We start from the raw sequence: 17,147 nt of genomic DNA, 5'->3' as shown, positions 1-17,147 counted from the left end.
ACAGGGAGCTATATTCAATATCTTGTAACAAACTATAACAGAAAAGAATTGGAAAAAAGATATATACACATATATGTATAATTGAATCATTTTGCTGTACACCTTAAACACAATATTGTAAATCAATTAAATTCAATTTTTTAAAAAAAGACTGTATAGTACTGGCATAACGTTAGACATATAATCAATGGAACAGAATTGAGAATCCAGAAATAAACTCTTATATTTATCATCATTTTTAACAAAGGCACCAGGACAACTTAACAAATGATGCTGGGACAATTGGATACCTAGCTGCTAAAGAGAGGACTTGAATCCTTATCTCATAGCATACAAAAAAATTAATTCAAATTGAGTGGTATATCTAAATGTAAGAGCTAAAACTATAAAACTCTTAAGAGAAAGCATATAAATAAATCCTCATGACTTTAGGTTAATTATGGCTTCTTAGATATGGTGCAGAAGCCACTAGTAATTAAAGAAAAATAACAAATTCAACTTTTTCAACATGTAAAGCTTTTACATCTCAGCAAATACTATCAAGAAAATGAAAAAGCAAGACATATACTGAGATAAAATATTTGCAAGTCATGTATCTGATAAGGAACCTGTCTATGAAGTGTGTAAAGAACTCCTACAACAGTAAGGAAAAAAAATCCAATTTTAAAATGGGCAAAAGATTTGAATGTACATTTCACCAAAAAATACATACAGATGCCTAATAAGCACATGAAAATATGCTCAATTAATCATTAGGAAAATGAAAATTGAAACCATATTGAGATACCACTTTATACCTATTAGTATGACTATAATTAAAAAAAGACCATAACAAGTGTTATCAAGAAAGTGAAGAAACTGAAAATCTCATACATTGCTGGTGGCAATGCAATGAGGTGCCACTGTTTTGGAAATATTTTAATAGTCTTACCATATGACCTATAAATTCCATTCCACTGCAGCATATATGTCAGGGAAAAAGAAAACACATGTCCACACTAAAACTTGTACATAAATGTTCATAACCGCATTCATGTTCTTAACAGCATTATTCATAATACCAAAAAGTGGAAACAACCTGAATGTCTATCAACTGATGAATGGATGAATAAAACAAGGTATATTCCATACAATGTAATATTGACAACGTGTGTACTCAGTTGTGTCCGATTCTTTGTGACCCCATGGACTGTAACCCACAAGCTCCTCTGTCCATAGAATTTACTGGGCAAGATTACTGGAGTGGGTTGTCATTTCCTTCTCCAGGGGACCTTCCCAGCCTAGGGATGGAACCCATGTCTCCTGCTTCTCCTGCACTGAAAGTGAATACTTTATGGCTGAGCCAATGGGAAAACCCCACAATGTAGTATTGAAAAGTAAAAGTCTCTCAGTCGTGTCCAACTCTTTGCAACCCCATGGACTGTATAGTCCATGGAATTCTCCAGGCCAGAATACTGGAGTGGGTAGCCTTTTCCTACTCCAGGGAATCTTCCCAACCCAGGGATCGAACCCAGGTCTTTTTGAATTGCAGGCAGATTCTTTACCAGCTGAGCCATAATTGCTCCATAAAAAGAAATGAAGTACTGATACATGCTCCAACATGGATAAACTTCAAAAACATGCTAAGTCAAAGAAGCCAGACACAAAATATCACATGCTGTATATTCCATTTATGTGAAATTTCCAGAAAAATCAAATATACAGACAGAAAGTAGAAGACAGACAGAAAGAATGATTGCATGGGGCAGAATAGAAAAGGACTGTGACTGCAAATGGGCACAAGAAGTATTCTGTGGAAGATGATAGAAATGTTCTAAAATTAGATTATAATGATCGTTATATAATCGTGTAAATTTACTAAAAACTAGTTATACATGTGAAATTTAAGAGATTTTATGATCTTCAAGGTATAGCTCATTAAAAAGTCTTTTTTAAAGTAGGAGAAAAAAGGCAATGCTGGGGCCTTCCCTGGTGGTCCAGAGTGGTTAAGAATATGCTGCCAATGCAAGGGACACAGGTTCAATCCTTGGTCTGGGAACATTCCACATGCCTCACAACTACTGAAGCTCAGAGCCTGTACTCTGCAATAAGAGAAGCCACTGCAATGAGAAGCCCACACACCACAACGAAGAGTCACCCTCTCTCTAGCTGCAACTAGAGAAAGCCTGAGCATAGCAATGAAGTCCCAGTGCAGCCAAAAATAAAATAAATTTTAAAACTTTTTATTAAAAAAAGGCAGTGCTGTATTCAGGCAATGATATTTGCTCATGGTGAGATTTTAGACAGCCATCTATGGACTAATCCAGAAAATACAGCTTAGTAATACTATGTTAAAGGCTGGAAATACAAAGATGATGTAGCCCCCATCTACCAAAAACTCATGGATGGAGATAATAAATAAACTATAATATGGTATAATTACCAAAATAGAAGTTGTAAGGACAATACTATGGGAATTCAAAAGGAGCAAATAATGCTACCTGGAGGAATCTAGGGAAGTTCCACCGAGGTGTGATGGTTGAGCAGGATGCTGAAAAGTGGGTTGGGCTCAGCGGAAGAGAAGAGGCAAGAGAGCACTCTGGCAGAGAGAACACTGATGGGAAATCCCAGCAAGCAGTGTCAGGATGAGCTATGCCTGTAGACACTGTGAATAGTTCAGTAGTGCTGGAGCAGGCTATAAAGAGATGATGTTGTCTTCCCTGGTGGCTCAGTGGTAAAGAATCCACCTGCCAGTGCAGGAGACATGAGTTCAATCTCTGGTCTACAAAGATCCCACATGCCACAGAGCAACTAAGCCCATGCATCACAACTACTGAGCCTGTGCTCTAGAGCCTGGGGAATCACAACTACTGAAGCCCAAGCACTCTAGAAACCATGCTCCGAAACAGGAGAAGCCACTGCAATTAGAAGCCTACGCACCACAACTAGAGAGTAGCCCCTGCTCTCCATGACTAGAGAAAAGCCTATGCAGCAACAAAGATCCAGTACAGCCAATACTAAAATGAATAAATCATTTTTTAAAGAGGTGATGTATATGGAAGAAAGCTTTACCTTCAATAAAACTAAAAAAAAAAAAAAAAAAAGGTCTACGGGCTCATCTTGAAAGCCTGTGTGTTTTCTTCATAAATTTGGACTCTACCTTCCAAGCAATGGTTGACAATTACAGTCTTTTAGGCTGGGAAGAGGTGCAATTATTTACAAAGCTATAGTAAAAGCAAGATGAAGAATTGAACAAGGGGATTATAGCAACACCAAGGGGGAGATTAGACAGGAGTGAATAAACAGAGAAAGATTAAGGAGGCTTTGAATATGATAAGGTGTTTGGGGTTGGAGGAAGTGGGGGGGGCGGCATCCTTAAAATTTTATAGAGTAAGCTACAGCAATGCCTAAGTCCAGGAATCAGATCTGAGTACAGAGTGGACAAGAACAAAGCCAAACATTAGGCCTGTCCAGTTTGTATCAGGCCATCCCTGAGCCAACCCATGGGGATAAGAATAGAAGAGAAGGGGAAAACCGTGACATCAGGATTTGCAGCAAGACCTTTAGGAACCATCATGCCAGGGCTAGGACACACAGTGGGTATGTGTGGTGGACACCCCCTCCCAAATGTTCTTATTCTAAATCCAGAAAACTGCTGCTTAAAAGTAAGCCTAAAATTGAGTCAGATACCTTGAGTCAAATTACTCGAGCTCCTGGTTTGCTTATTTGATCAAAGAAAAAGATAACACTGAATCTGGACACAGAATCACAAAATCTGATTTTTAAGGCAAATAATTTCCGTGCTGCTTCTCAAAATGTAGATATTTTAGTTTGAAATATTTTGGTCCTGCTGTGAGGCATGTAGGATCTTAGTTCCCCAACCAAGTATCAACCCAACAGTGGAAGCATGGAATCTTAACCACTGAATCACCAGGAAAGTCCCTGAATTTTTTTTTTAGAATAATGCATTTTAGGGCAACTCTTCCTCTCACTACTGACTAATTATTGGAACCTGACTTTTCCAAGCCACCCTCCTTTCCCAGACATCATCATACAACTGAAGAAACTTGACCTTTATATTTCCATCCAGCCCCCAGAATGCAAGAGGAGCTTAGAGTTAGTCCAAAACTAGATAAACTGACCACAAAGATTTAACCCAACTTTGTGTTCCAAGACTTCCCAGAGGGTAACCAAAGAATATTCTCAGGAAAGTACAACAGCATCTCCTTCTTCCTTCTTAGAACTGTTGATACAGGGAGTCAGCTACACCCTCACACTAAGTGGCTAAGCCAATAAGACTGACGAGAGGTCTAGGACAATGTCAAATGCCCCAACATTCAAATCATAGGAGTTCCAGAAGAAGACAAAAAAGAAGACCATGAGAAAATACTTGAAGAGATAATAGTTGAGAACTTCCCTAAAATGGGGAAGAAAATAGCCACCCAAGTCCAAGAAACCCAGAGAGTCCCAAAAAGGATAAACCCAAGGCGAAACACCTCCCAAGACACATATTAATCAAATTAACAAAGATCAAACACAAAGAACAAATATTAAAAGCAGCAAGGGAAAAACAACAAATAACACAAGGGGATTCCCATAAGGATAACAGCTGATCTTTCAATAGAAACTCTTCAGGCCAGAAGGGAATGGCAGGACATACTTAAAGTGATAAAAGAGGAAAACCTACAACCCAGATTACTATACCCAGGAAGGATCTCATTCAAATATGAAGGAGAAATCAAAAGCTTCTCAGACAAGCAAAAGCTGAGAGAATTCAGCATCAGCTCTCCAACAAATGCTAAAGGATCTTCTCTAGACAGGAAACACAGAAAAGGTTTATAAACTCAAACCTAAAACAACAAAGTAAATGGCAATGAGATCATATTTATCAATAATTACCTTAAATGTAAATGGGTTGAATGCCCCAACCAAAAGACAAAGACTGGCTGAATAGATACAAAAACAAGACCCTTATATATTTTGTCTACAAGAGACCCACCTCAAAACAAGGGACAGCTACAGACTGAAAGTGAAGGGCTGGAAAAAGATATCTCACTCAAATGGAGACCAAAAGAAAGGAGGAGTAGCAATATTCATATCAGATAAAATAGACTTTGAAATAAAGGCCGTGAAAAGAGACAAAGAAGGACACTACATAATGATCAAAGGATCAATCCAAGAAGAAGATATAACAATTATAAATATATATGCACCCAACGTAGGAGCAGTGCAATATGTAAGGTGAATGCTAACAAGTATGAAAGAGGAAATTAACAGTAACACAATAATAGTGGGAGACTTTAATACCCAACTCAAACCTATGGATAGATCAACTAAACAGAAAATTAGCAAGGAAACACAAACTTTAAATGATACAATGGACCAATTAGACCTAATTGATATCTATAGGACATTTCACCCCAAAACAATGAATTTCACCTTTTTCTCAAGTGTACATGGAACCTTCTCCAGGATAGAGCACATCCTGGGCCATAAATCTAGCCTTGGTAAATTCAAAAAAATTAAAATCATTCCAAGCATCTTTTCTGATCACAATGTGGTAAGATAAGATGTCAACTACAGGGAAAAAAACTATTAAAAATACAAACATATGGAGGCTAAACAACACGCTTCTGAATAACCAACAAATCAGAAGAAATCACAAAAGAAATCAAAATATGCATAGAAACAAATGAAAATGAAAACACAACAACCCAAAACCTATATGATTCAGTAAAAGCAGTGCTAAGGGGAAGGTTCATAGCAATACAAGCTTACCTCAAGAAATAAGAGAAAAATCAAATAAATAACCTAACTCTACACCTAAAGCAACTAGAAAAAAGAAGAAATGAAGAACCCCAGCGTTAATAGAAGGAAAGAAATCATAAAAATTAGGGCAGAAATAAGTGAAAAAGAAACAAAGGAGACCATAACAAAAATCAACAAAGCTAAAAGCTGGTTCTTTGAGAAGATAAATAAAATAGACAAACCATTTGCCAGACTCATCAAGAAAAAAAGGGAGAAGAATCAAATCAACAAAATTAGAAATGAAAATGGAGAAATCACAACAGACAACACAGAAATACAAAGGATCATAGGAGACTACTATCAGCAACTATATGCCAATAAAATGCACAACGTGGAAGAAATGGGCAAGTTCTTAGAAAAGTACCACTTTCCAGAGCTGAACCAGGAAGAAATAAAAAATCTTAACAGACCCATCACAACCATGGAAATCAAAACTGTCATCAGAAATCTTCCAGCAAACAAAAGCCCAGAACCAGACGGCTTCACAGCTGAATTCTACCAAAAATTTAGAGAAGAGCTAACACCTATCCTACTCAAATGCTTCCAGAAAATTGCAGAGGAAGGTAAAACTTCCAAACTCATTGTATAAGGCCACCATCACCCTAATACCAAAACCAAAGATACCACAGAAAAGAAAATTACAGGCCAATATCACTGATGAACATAGATGCAAAAATCCTTAACAAAATTCTAGCAAACAGAATCCAACAATATATTAAAAAGATCATACATCATGACCAAGTGGGCTTTATCCCAGGGATGCAAGGATTCTTCAACATTTGTAAATCAATCAATGTGATGCACCACATTAACAAATTGAAAGACAAAAACCATAAGATTATCTCAATAGATGCAGAGAAAGCCTTTGACAAAATTCAACACCCCTTTATGATAAAAACCCTCCAGAAAGTAGGCATAGAAAGAGCATATTTCAACATAATAAAAGCCATATATGATTCAGTTCAGTTCAGTCCAGTCACTCAGTCATGTCATATATGATAAACCCACAGCAAACATTATCCTCAATGGTGAAAAAATTGAAATCATTTCCCCTAAAGTCAGGAACAAGACAAGGGTCCCCACTCTCACCACTGCTACTCAACATAGTTTTGGAAGTTTTAGCCACAACAATCAGAGAATAAAAAGAAATAAAAGGAATCCAGATTGGAAAAGAAGAAGTAAAACTCTCACTGTTTGCAGATGACATGATCCTCTGCATAGAAAACCCTAAAGACCACCAGAAAATTACTAGAGCTAATCAATGAATATAGTAAAGTTGCAGGATATAAAATTAACACATAGAAATCCCTTGCATTCCTATACACTAACAATGAGAGAAAAGAAAGAGAAATTAAGGAAACAATTCCATGCACCATTGCAATAAAATGAACAAAATACTTAGGAATAAATCTACCTAAAGAAACAAAAAGCCTATATATAAAAAACTATAAAACACTGATGAAAGAAATCAAAGATGACACAACTAGATGGATAAATATACCATGTTTATGGATCAGAAGAATCAATATAGTGAAAATGAGTATACTACCCAAAGCAATCTATAGATTTGATGCAATCCCGATCAAGCTACCAATGGTATTTTTCAGAGAACTAGAACAAATAATTTCACAATTTGTATGAAAATACAAAAAACCTTGAATCACCAAAGCAATCTGGAGAAAGAAGAATGGACCTGGAGGAATCAACCTGCCTGACTTCAGGCTATACTACAAAGCTACAGTCATTAAGACAGTATAGTACTGGCACAAAGACAGAAACATAGGTCAATGGAACAAAATAGAAAGCCTAGAGATAAATCCATGCACCTGTGGACACCTTATTTTGACAAAGGAGGCAAGAATATACAATGAAGAAAAAACAATCTCTTTAACAAGTGGTGCTGGGAAAACTGGTCAACCACTTGTAGCAGAACGAAACTAGAACACTTTCTAACACCATACACAAAAACAAACTCAAAATGGATTAAAGATCTAAATGTAAGACCAGAAACTATAAAACTCCTAGAGGAAAATATAGGCAAAACACTCTCCGACATAAATCACAGCAGGATCCTCTATGAACCACCTCCCAGAGTAATGGAAATAAAAGCAAAAATAAACAAGTGAGACCTAATTAAATTTAAAAACTTTTGCACAACAAGGGAAACTATAAGCAAGGTGAAAAGACAGCCTTCAGAATGGGAGAAAATAATAGCAAACGAAGCAACTGACAAAGCATTAATCTCAAAAATATACAAGCAGCTCATGCAGCTCAATTCCAGAAAAATAAATGACTCAGTCAAAAAATGGGCCAAATAACTAAACAGACATTTCTCCAAAGAAGACATACAGATGGCTAACAAACACATGAAAAGATGCTCAACATCACTCATTATCAGAGAAATGCAAATCAAAACCACAATGAGATACCATCTCACACCAGTCAGAATGACTGCTATTAAAAAGTCTACAAACAATAAATGCTGGAGAGGGTGCAGAGAAAAGGGAACCCTCTTAGAGTGTTGGTGGGAATGCAAACTAGTACAGCCACTATGGAGAACAGTGTGGAGATTCCTTAAAAAACTGGAAATAGAACTCCCATACGACCTGGGCATACACACCAAGGAAACCAGAATTGAAAGAGACACGTGTACCCCAGTGTTCATTGCAGCACTGTTTATAATAGCCAGTACATGGAAGCACCCTAGCTGTCCATCATCAGACAAATGGATAAGAAAGCTGTGGTACATATACACAATGGAATATTACTCAGCTATTAAAAAGAATATATTTGAATCAGTTCTAATGAGGTGGATGAAACTGGGGCCTATAATACAGAGTGAAGTAAGTCAGAAAGAAAAACACCAATATAGTATATTAACGCATATATATGGAATTTAGAAAGATGGTTACAATGACCCTAAATGCGAGATAGCAAAAGAGACACAGATGTAAAGAACAGACTTTTGGACTCTGGGAGAAGGTGAGAGTGGGATGATTTGAGAGAATGGCATTGAAACATGTATATTATCATATGTGAAATAGATTTCCAGTCCAGGCTCGATGCATGAGACAGGGTGCTCAGGGCTGGTGCCCTGGGATGACCTGAGGGATAGAATGGGGAGGGAAATGGGAGGAGGGTTCAGGATGGGGAACACATGTACACCCATGGCTGATTCATGTGAATGTATGACAGAAATCACTACAATACTGTAAAATAATTAGCCTCCAATTAAAATAAATAAATTAAAAAAAAAAAACTGACCAGACGTGCTTCAACAGGAGACAAAAGATAGATGCCAGTTAGCACATTGCTATCCTGGAAGAAATAAACTACAAAGATCCAAGCACAAATAACTTTCTCTCAACCAACCATGTCAGCTTGAAAGAGAATGAAAAAAATCTTGACATAATAAGAGATGGAGATGAGCAGATGAACATTTAAAAGATTCAGAAGTTGAGAACCTCAGTATCATAGGTAAAATTCTTCTTGGAGCACTACAGAGGTGAATAAGAAATTGTAGCAATGGGTCCGGAATTTTTCCAAGGAATTATATCAGCAGTGGGCTTCCCTGGTGTTTCAGGTGTAAAGAATCCACCCTCAGTGCAGAAGATGCAGGGTCAATCCCTGGGTAGGGAAGATCCCCTGGAGAAGGAAATGGCAACTCACTCCAGTATTCTTGCCTGGGAAATTTCATGAATTTCCCAGAGGAGCCTGTTCATGGGGTCTCATGAGTCAGACATGACTTAGCAACTAAACCACCACATCAGTAATACAATCATTACAGCATAGAATAACTATCTTTCCTATTGTAATGTAGATGTGACAATGGAGCATAGCTTCTCTGTGGAAAGAGAGATGGGATACCAATAAATTTAATACCCCATAATATAATTTCTGTGAGGTAAATTGTCTCTTTCATCTTGGATCTATCCTTTCCTCCTTGTACATCAATAATGTATAAGGTATGTATAGATTTTGAATGCCTTGTTGTAAATATTTTGGTTCCATTTAGCTTACTGGCCCTCAAAAAGCAGTCTTTGATGCAAAGCAGGTATGTTTTACAATACTACAGTCAATGATGGGATAAGGCCAAAAGTCAATATTTCAATATTTTTTAGACAAAGAAAAAAAAACAGGAAGAAAGAAGAAATATGTAAACAGAGCTCAGTAGCTTTAGTTTCAATTATTTGGGAAAGGCAAAATAATTGGGAGAAAATATATATACCTCCTTGGGCTTCTCTGGTGACTCAATGGTAAAGAATCCACCTGCCAGTGCAGGAGACAAGGGTTCCATACCCGGGTCAGGAAGATCCCTTGGAGGAGAAAATGGCAACCCACTATAGTATTTTCTTGCCTGGGAAACCTCATGAACAGAGGAGCCTGGCAGGCTACAGTTCAGGTGGGGGTCACAAAAGAGTTGGACACAACTTATCAACTAAACAACAACATATACTAGTCTTCTTTCTGCTTTTTAAAAATTGACTTTTATTATCTTTAGGGATAGGTTAGTGGAAAGACACTCAATGTGCCAAATGTGTAAATAAATAAACCTATTAGAGTATACTACCCAAAGCAATTTATAGATTCAACACAATCCCTATCAAGCTACCAACAGTATTCTTCACAGAGCTAGAACAAATAATTTCACAATTTGTATGGAAATCCAAAAAACCTCGAATAGCCAAAGCGATCTTGAGAAAGAAGAATGGAACTGGAGGAATCAACCTGCCTGACTTCAGGCTCTACTACAAAGCCACAGTTATCAAGACAGTATGGTACTGGCACAAAGACAGAAATATTGATCAATGGAATAAAATAGAAAGCCCAGAGATAAATCCACGCACATATGGACACCTTATCTTTGACAAAGGAGGCAAGAATATACAATGGATTAAAGACAATCTCTTTAACAAGTGGTGCTGGGAAATCTGGTCAACCACTTGTAAAAGAATGAAACTGGACCACTTTCTAACACCATACACAAAAATAAACTCAAAATGGATTAAAGATCTAAACGTAAGACCAGAAACTATAAAACTCCTAGAGGAGAACATAGGCAAAACACTCTCCGACATACATCACAGCCGGATCCTCTATGACCCACCTCCCAGAATATTGGAAATAAAAGCAAAAATAAACAAATGGGACCTAATTAACCTTAAAAGCTTCTGCACATCAAAGGAAACTATTAGCAAGGTGAAAAGACAGCCTTCAGAATGGGAGAAAATAATAGCAAATGAAGCAACCGACAAACAACTAATCTCAAAAATATACAAGCAACTCCTACAGCTCAACTCCAGAAAAATAAACGACCCAATCAAAAAATGGGCCAAAGAACTAAATAGACATTTCTCCAAAGAAGACATACAGATGGCTAACAAACACATGAAAAGATGCTCAACATCACTCATTATCAGAGAAATGCAAATCAAAACCACTATGAGGTACCATTTCACACCAGTCAGAATGGCTGCAATCCAAAAGTCTACAAATAGTAAATGCTGGAGAGGGTGTGGAGAAAAGGGAACCCTCTTACACTGTTGGTGGGAATGCAAACTAGTACAGCCACTATGGAGAACAGTGTGGAGATTCCTTAAAAAACTGGAAATAGAACTGCCTTATGATCCAGCAATCCCACTGCTGGGCATACACACTGAGGAAACCAGAAGGGAAAGAGACACGTGTACCCCAATGTTCATCGCAGCACTGTTTATAATAGCCAGGACATGGAAGCAACCTAGATGTCCATCAGCAGATGAATGGATAAGAAAGCTGTGGTACATATACACAATGGAGTATTACTCAGCCATTAAAAAGAATACATTTGAATCAGTTCTAATGAGGTGGACAAAACTGGAGTCTATTATACAGAGTGAAGTAAGCCAGAAGGAAAAACATAAATACAGTATACTAACGCATATATATGGAATTTAGAAAGATGGTAACAATAACCCGGTGTACGAGACAGCAAAAGAGACACTGATGTATAGAACAGTCTTATGGACTCTGTGGGAGAGGGAGAGGGTGGGAAGATTTGGGAGAATGGCATTGAAACATGTAAAATATCATGTAAGAAACGAGTTGCCAGTCCAGGTTCGATGCACGATACTGGATGCTTGGGGCTAGTGCACTGGGACGACCCAGAGGGATGGTATGGGGAGGGAGGAGGGAGGAGAGTTCAGGATGGGGATCACATGTATACCTGTGGCGGATTCATTTTGATATTTGGCAAAACTAATACAATTATGTAAAGTTTAAAAATAAAATAAAATTAGAAAAAAAAAATAAACCTATTAGAATGTGGGTATGCATATCAGTTAAAAACAAACAACATTTTTAAATGCAAACTCCTTTTCAGGTGAAATTACCTATGGTGGAAGAGTTACAGATACCTGGGATCAAAGATGCCTTCGTACTGTCTTGAAAAGATTTTTTTCTCCTGAAACATTACAAGACGGTTATAAATATTCTGAATCAGGTGAGTGACTTTTCAATACTATGGAAAAAGACCTTTTCCAAGAAGTCATTAACAGCGTCCTCAGTTTTCCATCCAGGAGCTATCTGTGTCCAGTCCGCACCACCCAGACCCCCACACTCACCATCCCCATGCTTTGTTCCTTTTTCAGTTGCTAAGTCGTGCCTAACTCTTTGTGACCCCAGGGATTGCAGCATGCCAGGCTTCCTTGTCCTTCACTATCTCAAACTCATGACCGTTGAGTCAGTGATGCCATCCAACCATCTCTTTCTCTGTTGCCCCCTTCTCCTCATGCCCTCCATCTTTTCCAGCATTGGAATCTTTTCCGATAAGTTGGCTCTTCCCATCAGGTGGCCAAAGTATTGTAGCTTCAGCATCAGTCCTTCCAATGAATATTCAGAGTTGATTTCCTTTAGGATTGACTGGTTTGATCTCATTGCTGTGCAAGGGACTCTCAAGAGTCTTCTCCAGCACCATAGTTCAAAAGCACCAATTCTTTGGTCCAATTCTCATGTCCATACGTGACTATTGGAAAAACCATATCCTTAACTATATGGACCTTTGTTGGCAAAGTGATGTTTCTGCTTTTTAATATGTGGTCCAGGATTGTCATAGCTTCAGCTTTGGTTGTAAGAGTACAAAGATATCTATTCTATGATAACCGTTTTTAACTATTTCTGGTCTAAAGTAGATTGTATTCTGTCTAAATGTGTTTTCAAAGTTTTATCACTTCAGAGCACACCTTTCAGCAGCACATGCCTGAATTCTTAGAATCTTGGAATGTTCTGCAGATGACACCTTAAAAGGTTAGGACACTGATAGATGCTAAAGGCCTCCAGAAAACGTGAAGGAATTTGACACAGCAATGAAAGCTAGGGGGCTTGCAAAAAACCATCCCTGTTTCTCCATGATGCAGCTGATGACAGCCACCATCTGAACAGACAGAGAAGCACCAAACTTGGCGGTACTCAAAAGTCATCTATTTAAGACATATTTGCCTTCTGTGTTTTCAATAACAGGTATCTATTTTGCACCCTTGGCTGACAGCCTGCAAGAGTTTAAAGACTACATTGAAAACCTGCCTTTGATAGACGACCCAGAAATATTTGGAATGCATGAAAATGCCAACCTAGTTTACCAGGTATGTGGCCTTTCAACTTAAATGCATATTCATATTGTGTATATAAACCTGAAACATCCATAAGCATCTCACTGGTTGTGTAAATTATAATCTTCTTAAATAAATAAAATAAATGTTTCACCTCAGCTTTAGCATTTGGTTCCAATTTAGCCACCTGTTGTCTCTGGATCTTTCATGGGATCCTAAGATAGTTAGGTATCTTCTTGTCACTGACCACCTCCTCACCTTCCAGCCTCTGCCTGGTCCATAATCTACCTGCTAGTCTTCCATAATACGGGGATTTGGATGGTAATCCAGACAGTCCTTTCTCTTTTGCTCTTCTCTGTCCATTCTGGGGATATTTATATCATATTATACAAGGATTTATGGATCCACAGATGAATAGGTTATAAAAGTATAATAGCAAATATCCAAGGCAGATAAATCAAACACTGCTCTTCAAAAGCACGGATCATTGATTTTGCTGTTTGCAACAGCAGGTTGGACTTGGAGGGCATTATGCTGAGTGAAATAAGTCAGAGAGAAATATTGTGTGATATCACTTATATGTGGAATCCAAAAATTACGACAAACTTGTGAAAGTAACAAAAAAGAAGCACACTTACAGATACAGAGAACAGACTAGTGGTTACCAGTGAGGAAAGGAAAGAATGGGGGGCAAAACAGGGGTAAGAGATTAAGAAGTATAGACTATCATGTATAAAATTAGAAAGCTATAAGGGCATATTGTACAACACAAGTAGGAAATATTTTATGATAACTATAAATGATGTATAACCATTAAAAATTGTGAGTCACTCTGCTGTACACCTGTAACATATAATATTGTACATCAACTATATCTCAATTTTTTTGACTCAACAATTTTAAAAAATTTATTGAAGTGTAGTTGATTTACAATGTTAATTTCTTCTGTATAGCAGTGACTCAGTTATACATATATATATATAATTTTTCATATTCTTTTCCATTATGATTTGTCACAGGATATTGAATATAGTTCCCTGGCTATTATATATTAATTTTTTAAAATAATTTAAAAATTTAAAAATGAAAGCACAGTTCATCAAGGTCATAGGACCAGATCACTAAAATCATGGCATCTGGTCCCATCACTTCATGGCAAATAGAAGACGAAAAAGTGGAAGCAGTGACAGATTTTATCTTCCTGGCTCCAAAATCACTGCAGACAGTGACTACAGCCATGAAATTAAAAGACACTTGTTCCTTGGAAGAAAAGCTATGACAAACCTAGACAGCATAGTAAAAAATAGAGACATCACTTTGCCAACAAAGATCCATATAGTCAAAGCTATGGTTTTCCAGTAGTCATGTATGGATGGAGAGCTGGACCATAACGAAGGCTGAGAATTCATGCTTTTGAATGGTGGTGCTGGAGAAGACTCTTGAGAGTCCCTGGGACTGCAAGGAGATCAAGTAAAGTCAATCTCAAAGGAAATGAATCCTGGATATTCACTGAAAGGACTAATTCTGAGGCTCCAATACTTTGGCCACCTGATGAGAAGAGCTGACTCACTGGAAAAGACCCTGATGCTGGGAAAGATTGAAGGGAAAAGGATAAGGGAGAGGCAGAGGATGAGATGGTTATATAATGTCACCAATTCAATGGACACGAATTTGAGCACACTCTGGGAAATAGTGGAGGACAGAGGAGCCTGACATGCTACAGGCCATGGAGTTGCAGAATTGGACAGGACTTAGCAACAGAATAACAACAACCTGACCACAGCAGTAGGTCCAAAGAACAAAATGGATAATTTTACTCCTCCATGACCCTCTGATGCCATGCCATTACTTAAGGGTAGTCCAAGTTCCTCAGCATGGCACTCAAGACTCCCCCATGACCGGTCCCTTCCATATCCTTCCAGTTTTATTACCTATCGTGTTCTGGAATCTTTAGGTGAACCAAAGCCATGAAAAGAGGTACGTCCCTGGGGTCCTGGAATACTCTAAATGCTGGAGACTACGTTGGCCTCATGAAGCTGAAGGGAATCACCTTTCTTTGCAATTTAAATTTTGTCTGTACAAATAAGAGACAAATTAGAGGGTAAAATCAGCCTAGGTATCAGGGAACATGTACAAAACAACTGTGGAACTTCTCAATGATTCAAAACCTATGTCATGCTCTCTGCCCTAAAAATTGGTTTGCTATTCAGTGAAGGGCTTCCCTGGTGGCTCAGATGGTAAAAGAATCTGCCTGCAATGCAGGAGACATGGATTCGATTCCTGGGTTGGGACGATCCCCTGGAGGAGAGCATGGCAACCCACTCCAGTACTCTTGCCTGGAGAATCCCCACGGACAGAGGAGCCTGGGCTAGAGTCCATGGGGTCACAAAGAGTTGGGCATGACTGAGCAACTAAGCACACACATTCAGTCAAGAGTTGGAATATCTCATTTTTCCTGATTCTACTTTCAGGAGGAAAAAGAGGTGGCCAAACCTAGTGTTAATATTCAGTCATCTGACTGTTTGCTCTAGAGTGGGTGGATGTGGAGGTGAAAGAAGAGAGAGAAGACTGTGGTAAGGATAGACTTGCTGCATTCAGTGAGAAGTCAGGACTTTGGGGAGGAGTAGCATTCTTGGCAATGTATACCTGTGAATGTAGTTTTTTGTGTTTTCCATCAGTTCTAAATGACTGAGAATAAGATAATAGGCATGTGGTCAGGCCCCAGGTATATTTTTCTGTCCAGCCTCCCTTCCTTCATTTTTCTGGCACAGTACGCACCCGACTCCTACCTCTTCCCTTTGGGACAACTTCCACTTCCTCAGTCTATTAGATTCTGGTAAAACCTCCAACCACTCTTTGCCTTCACAGAGGTGGGCATGTGACCCAGGCATCACAGCATTACCCAGCTACTAGACCTGGTCCAAGGAGCAGGCCCATGGCCCATGCTAGGAGAATGAGAGTCCTTTCCTGTCAAAAGATACATAGATGCTGGACTGGGAGAGGGCTGTCTTTCCTCTGGAATGACTGACTAAGATGCTGCATATCTGCAGCATTCTGTGCCCTTATCCCTGATGCCCTGACCCCTTCTCCTACCACATGAAGAAGGTTATCTGCCACAGGAAAGAATGAGAGAAACAACCAGACATGAACAGGAGAGAGAATGCCAGATCCATCCATGCCTGAAACCCACATGACTTGAGTTCTCTTCTTCCCAGCTATATATGCCAACATATCCCTTCTTTTTGCTTTAGTTGATTTAGGTTAGATAATTCTGTCTCATCAATAGAGTATTAATGGACAAAATATGAATGATTCCTTCCTCAGCTCAGCAAACTACACTTATAAAGGTGCATACTAGAGACCAGTAAAGAAAGCTGGGCCTGGCTGTTCTAAATGTTTCAAAACTTTTGACTAACCAAGAAGTCAAGAACTAAAACAGTGTATGTGCTCAGTCATGTCCGACACTTTGTGGCCCCAAGGACTGTAGCCCACCAGGCTTCTCTGTCCATGGAATTCTCCAGGCAAACGTACTGGAATGGTTTGCTATTTCCTCCTCCAGGGGACCTTCCCAACCTAGGAATCGAACCGACATCTCTTGCATTTTCTGCACTGCCAGGTGGATTCTTTACCACTAGCAACACCTGGGAAGCATAAACTAAAATGGAAAAGTCACTATTAAATGGTTGGCACTGAGCAAGGAAATCAAACTATTCAACTATAGCATTAAGTAAATAACATTACAGTTGTTTAGGACCTAATGAACATGTCAAAAGT

At 38.5% G+C, this 17,147-nt stretch overlaps 1 protein-coding gene across 1 annotated transcript in view; it reads left to right on the top strand.

Moving 5' to 3' along the window:
- The window catches only part of DNAH6 (dynein axonemal heavy chain 6), a 280,064-nt gene that overhangs the window by 241,705 nt on the left and 21,212 nt on the right, over nucleotides 1–17,147 (top strand). The window contains exons 69-70 of the mRNA XM_061432712.1: nucleotides 12,149–12,268; nucleotides 13,285–13,406. Coding sequence (XP_061288696.1) covers nucleotides 12,149–12,268; nucleotides 13,285–13,406 — 242 coding nt within the window. The remainder of the gene's footprint in view (nucleotides 1–12,148; nucleotides 12,269–13,284; nucleotides 13,407–17,147) is intronic.

This window comes from Bos javanicus, chromosome 11 (assembly GCF_032452875.1).
Source record: "Bos javanicus breed banteng chromosome 11, ARS-OSU_banteng_1.0, whole genome shotgun sequence".
Classification (NCBI taxonomy): domain Eukaryota; kingdom Metazoa; phylum Chordata; class Mammalia; order Artiodactyla; family Bovidae; genus Bos; species Bos javanicus.
This window is presented reverse-complemented; position numbering and strand designations above follow the sequence as displayed.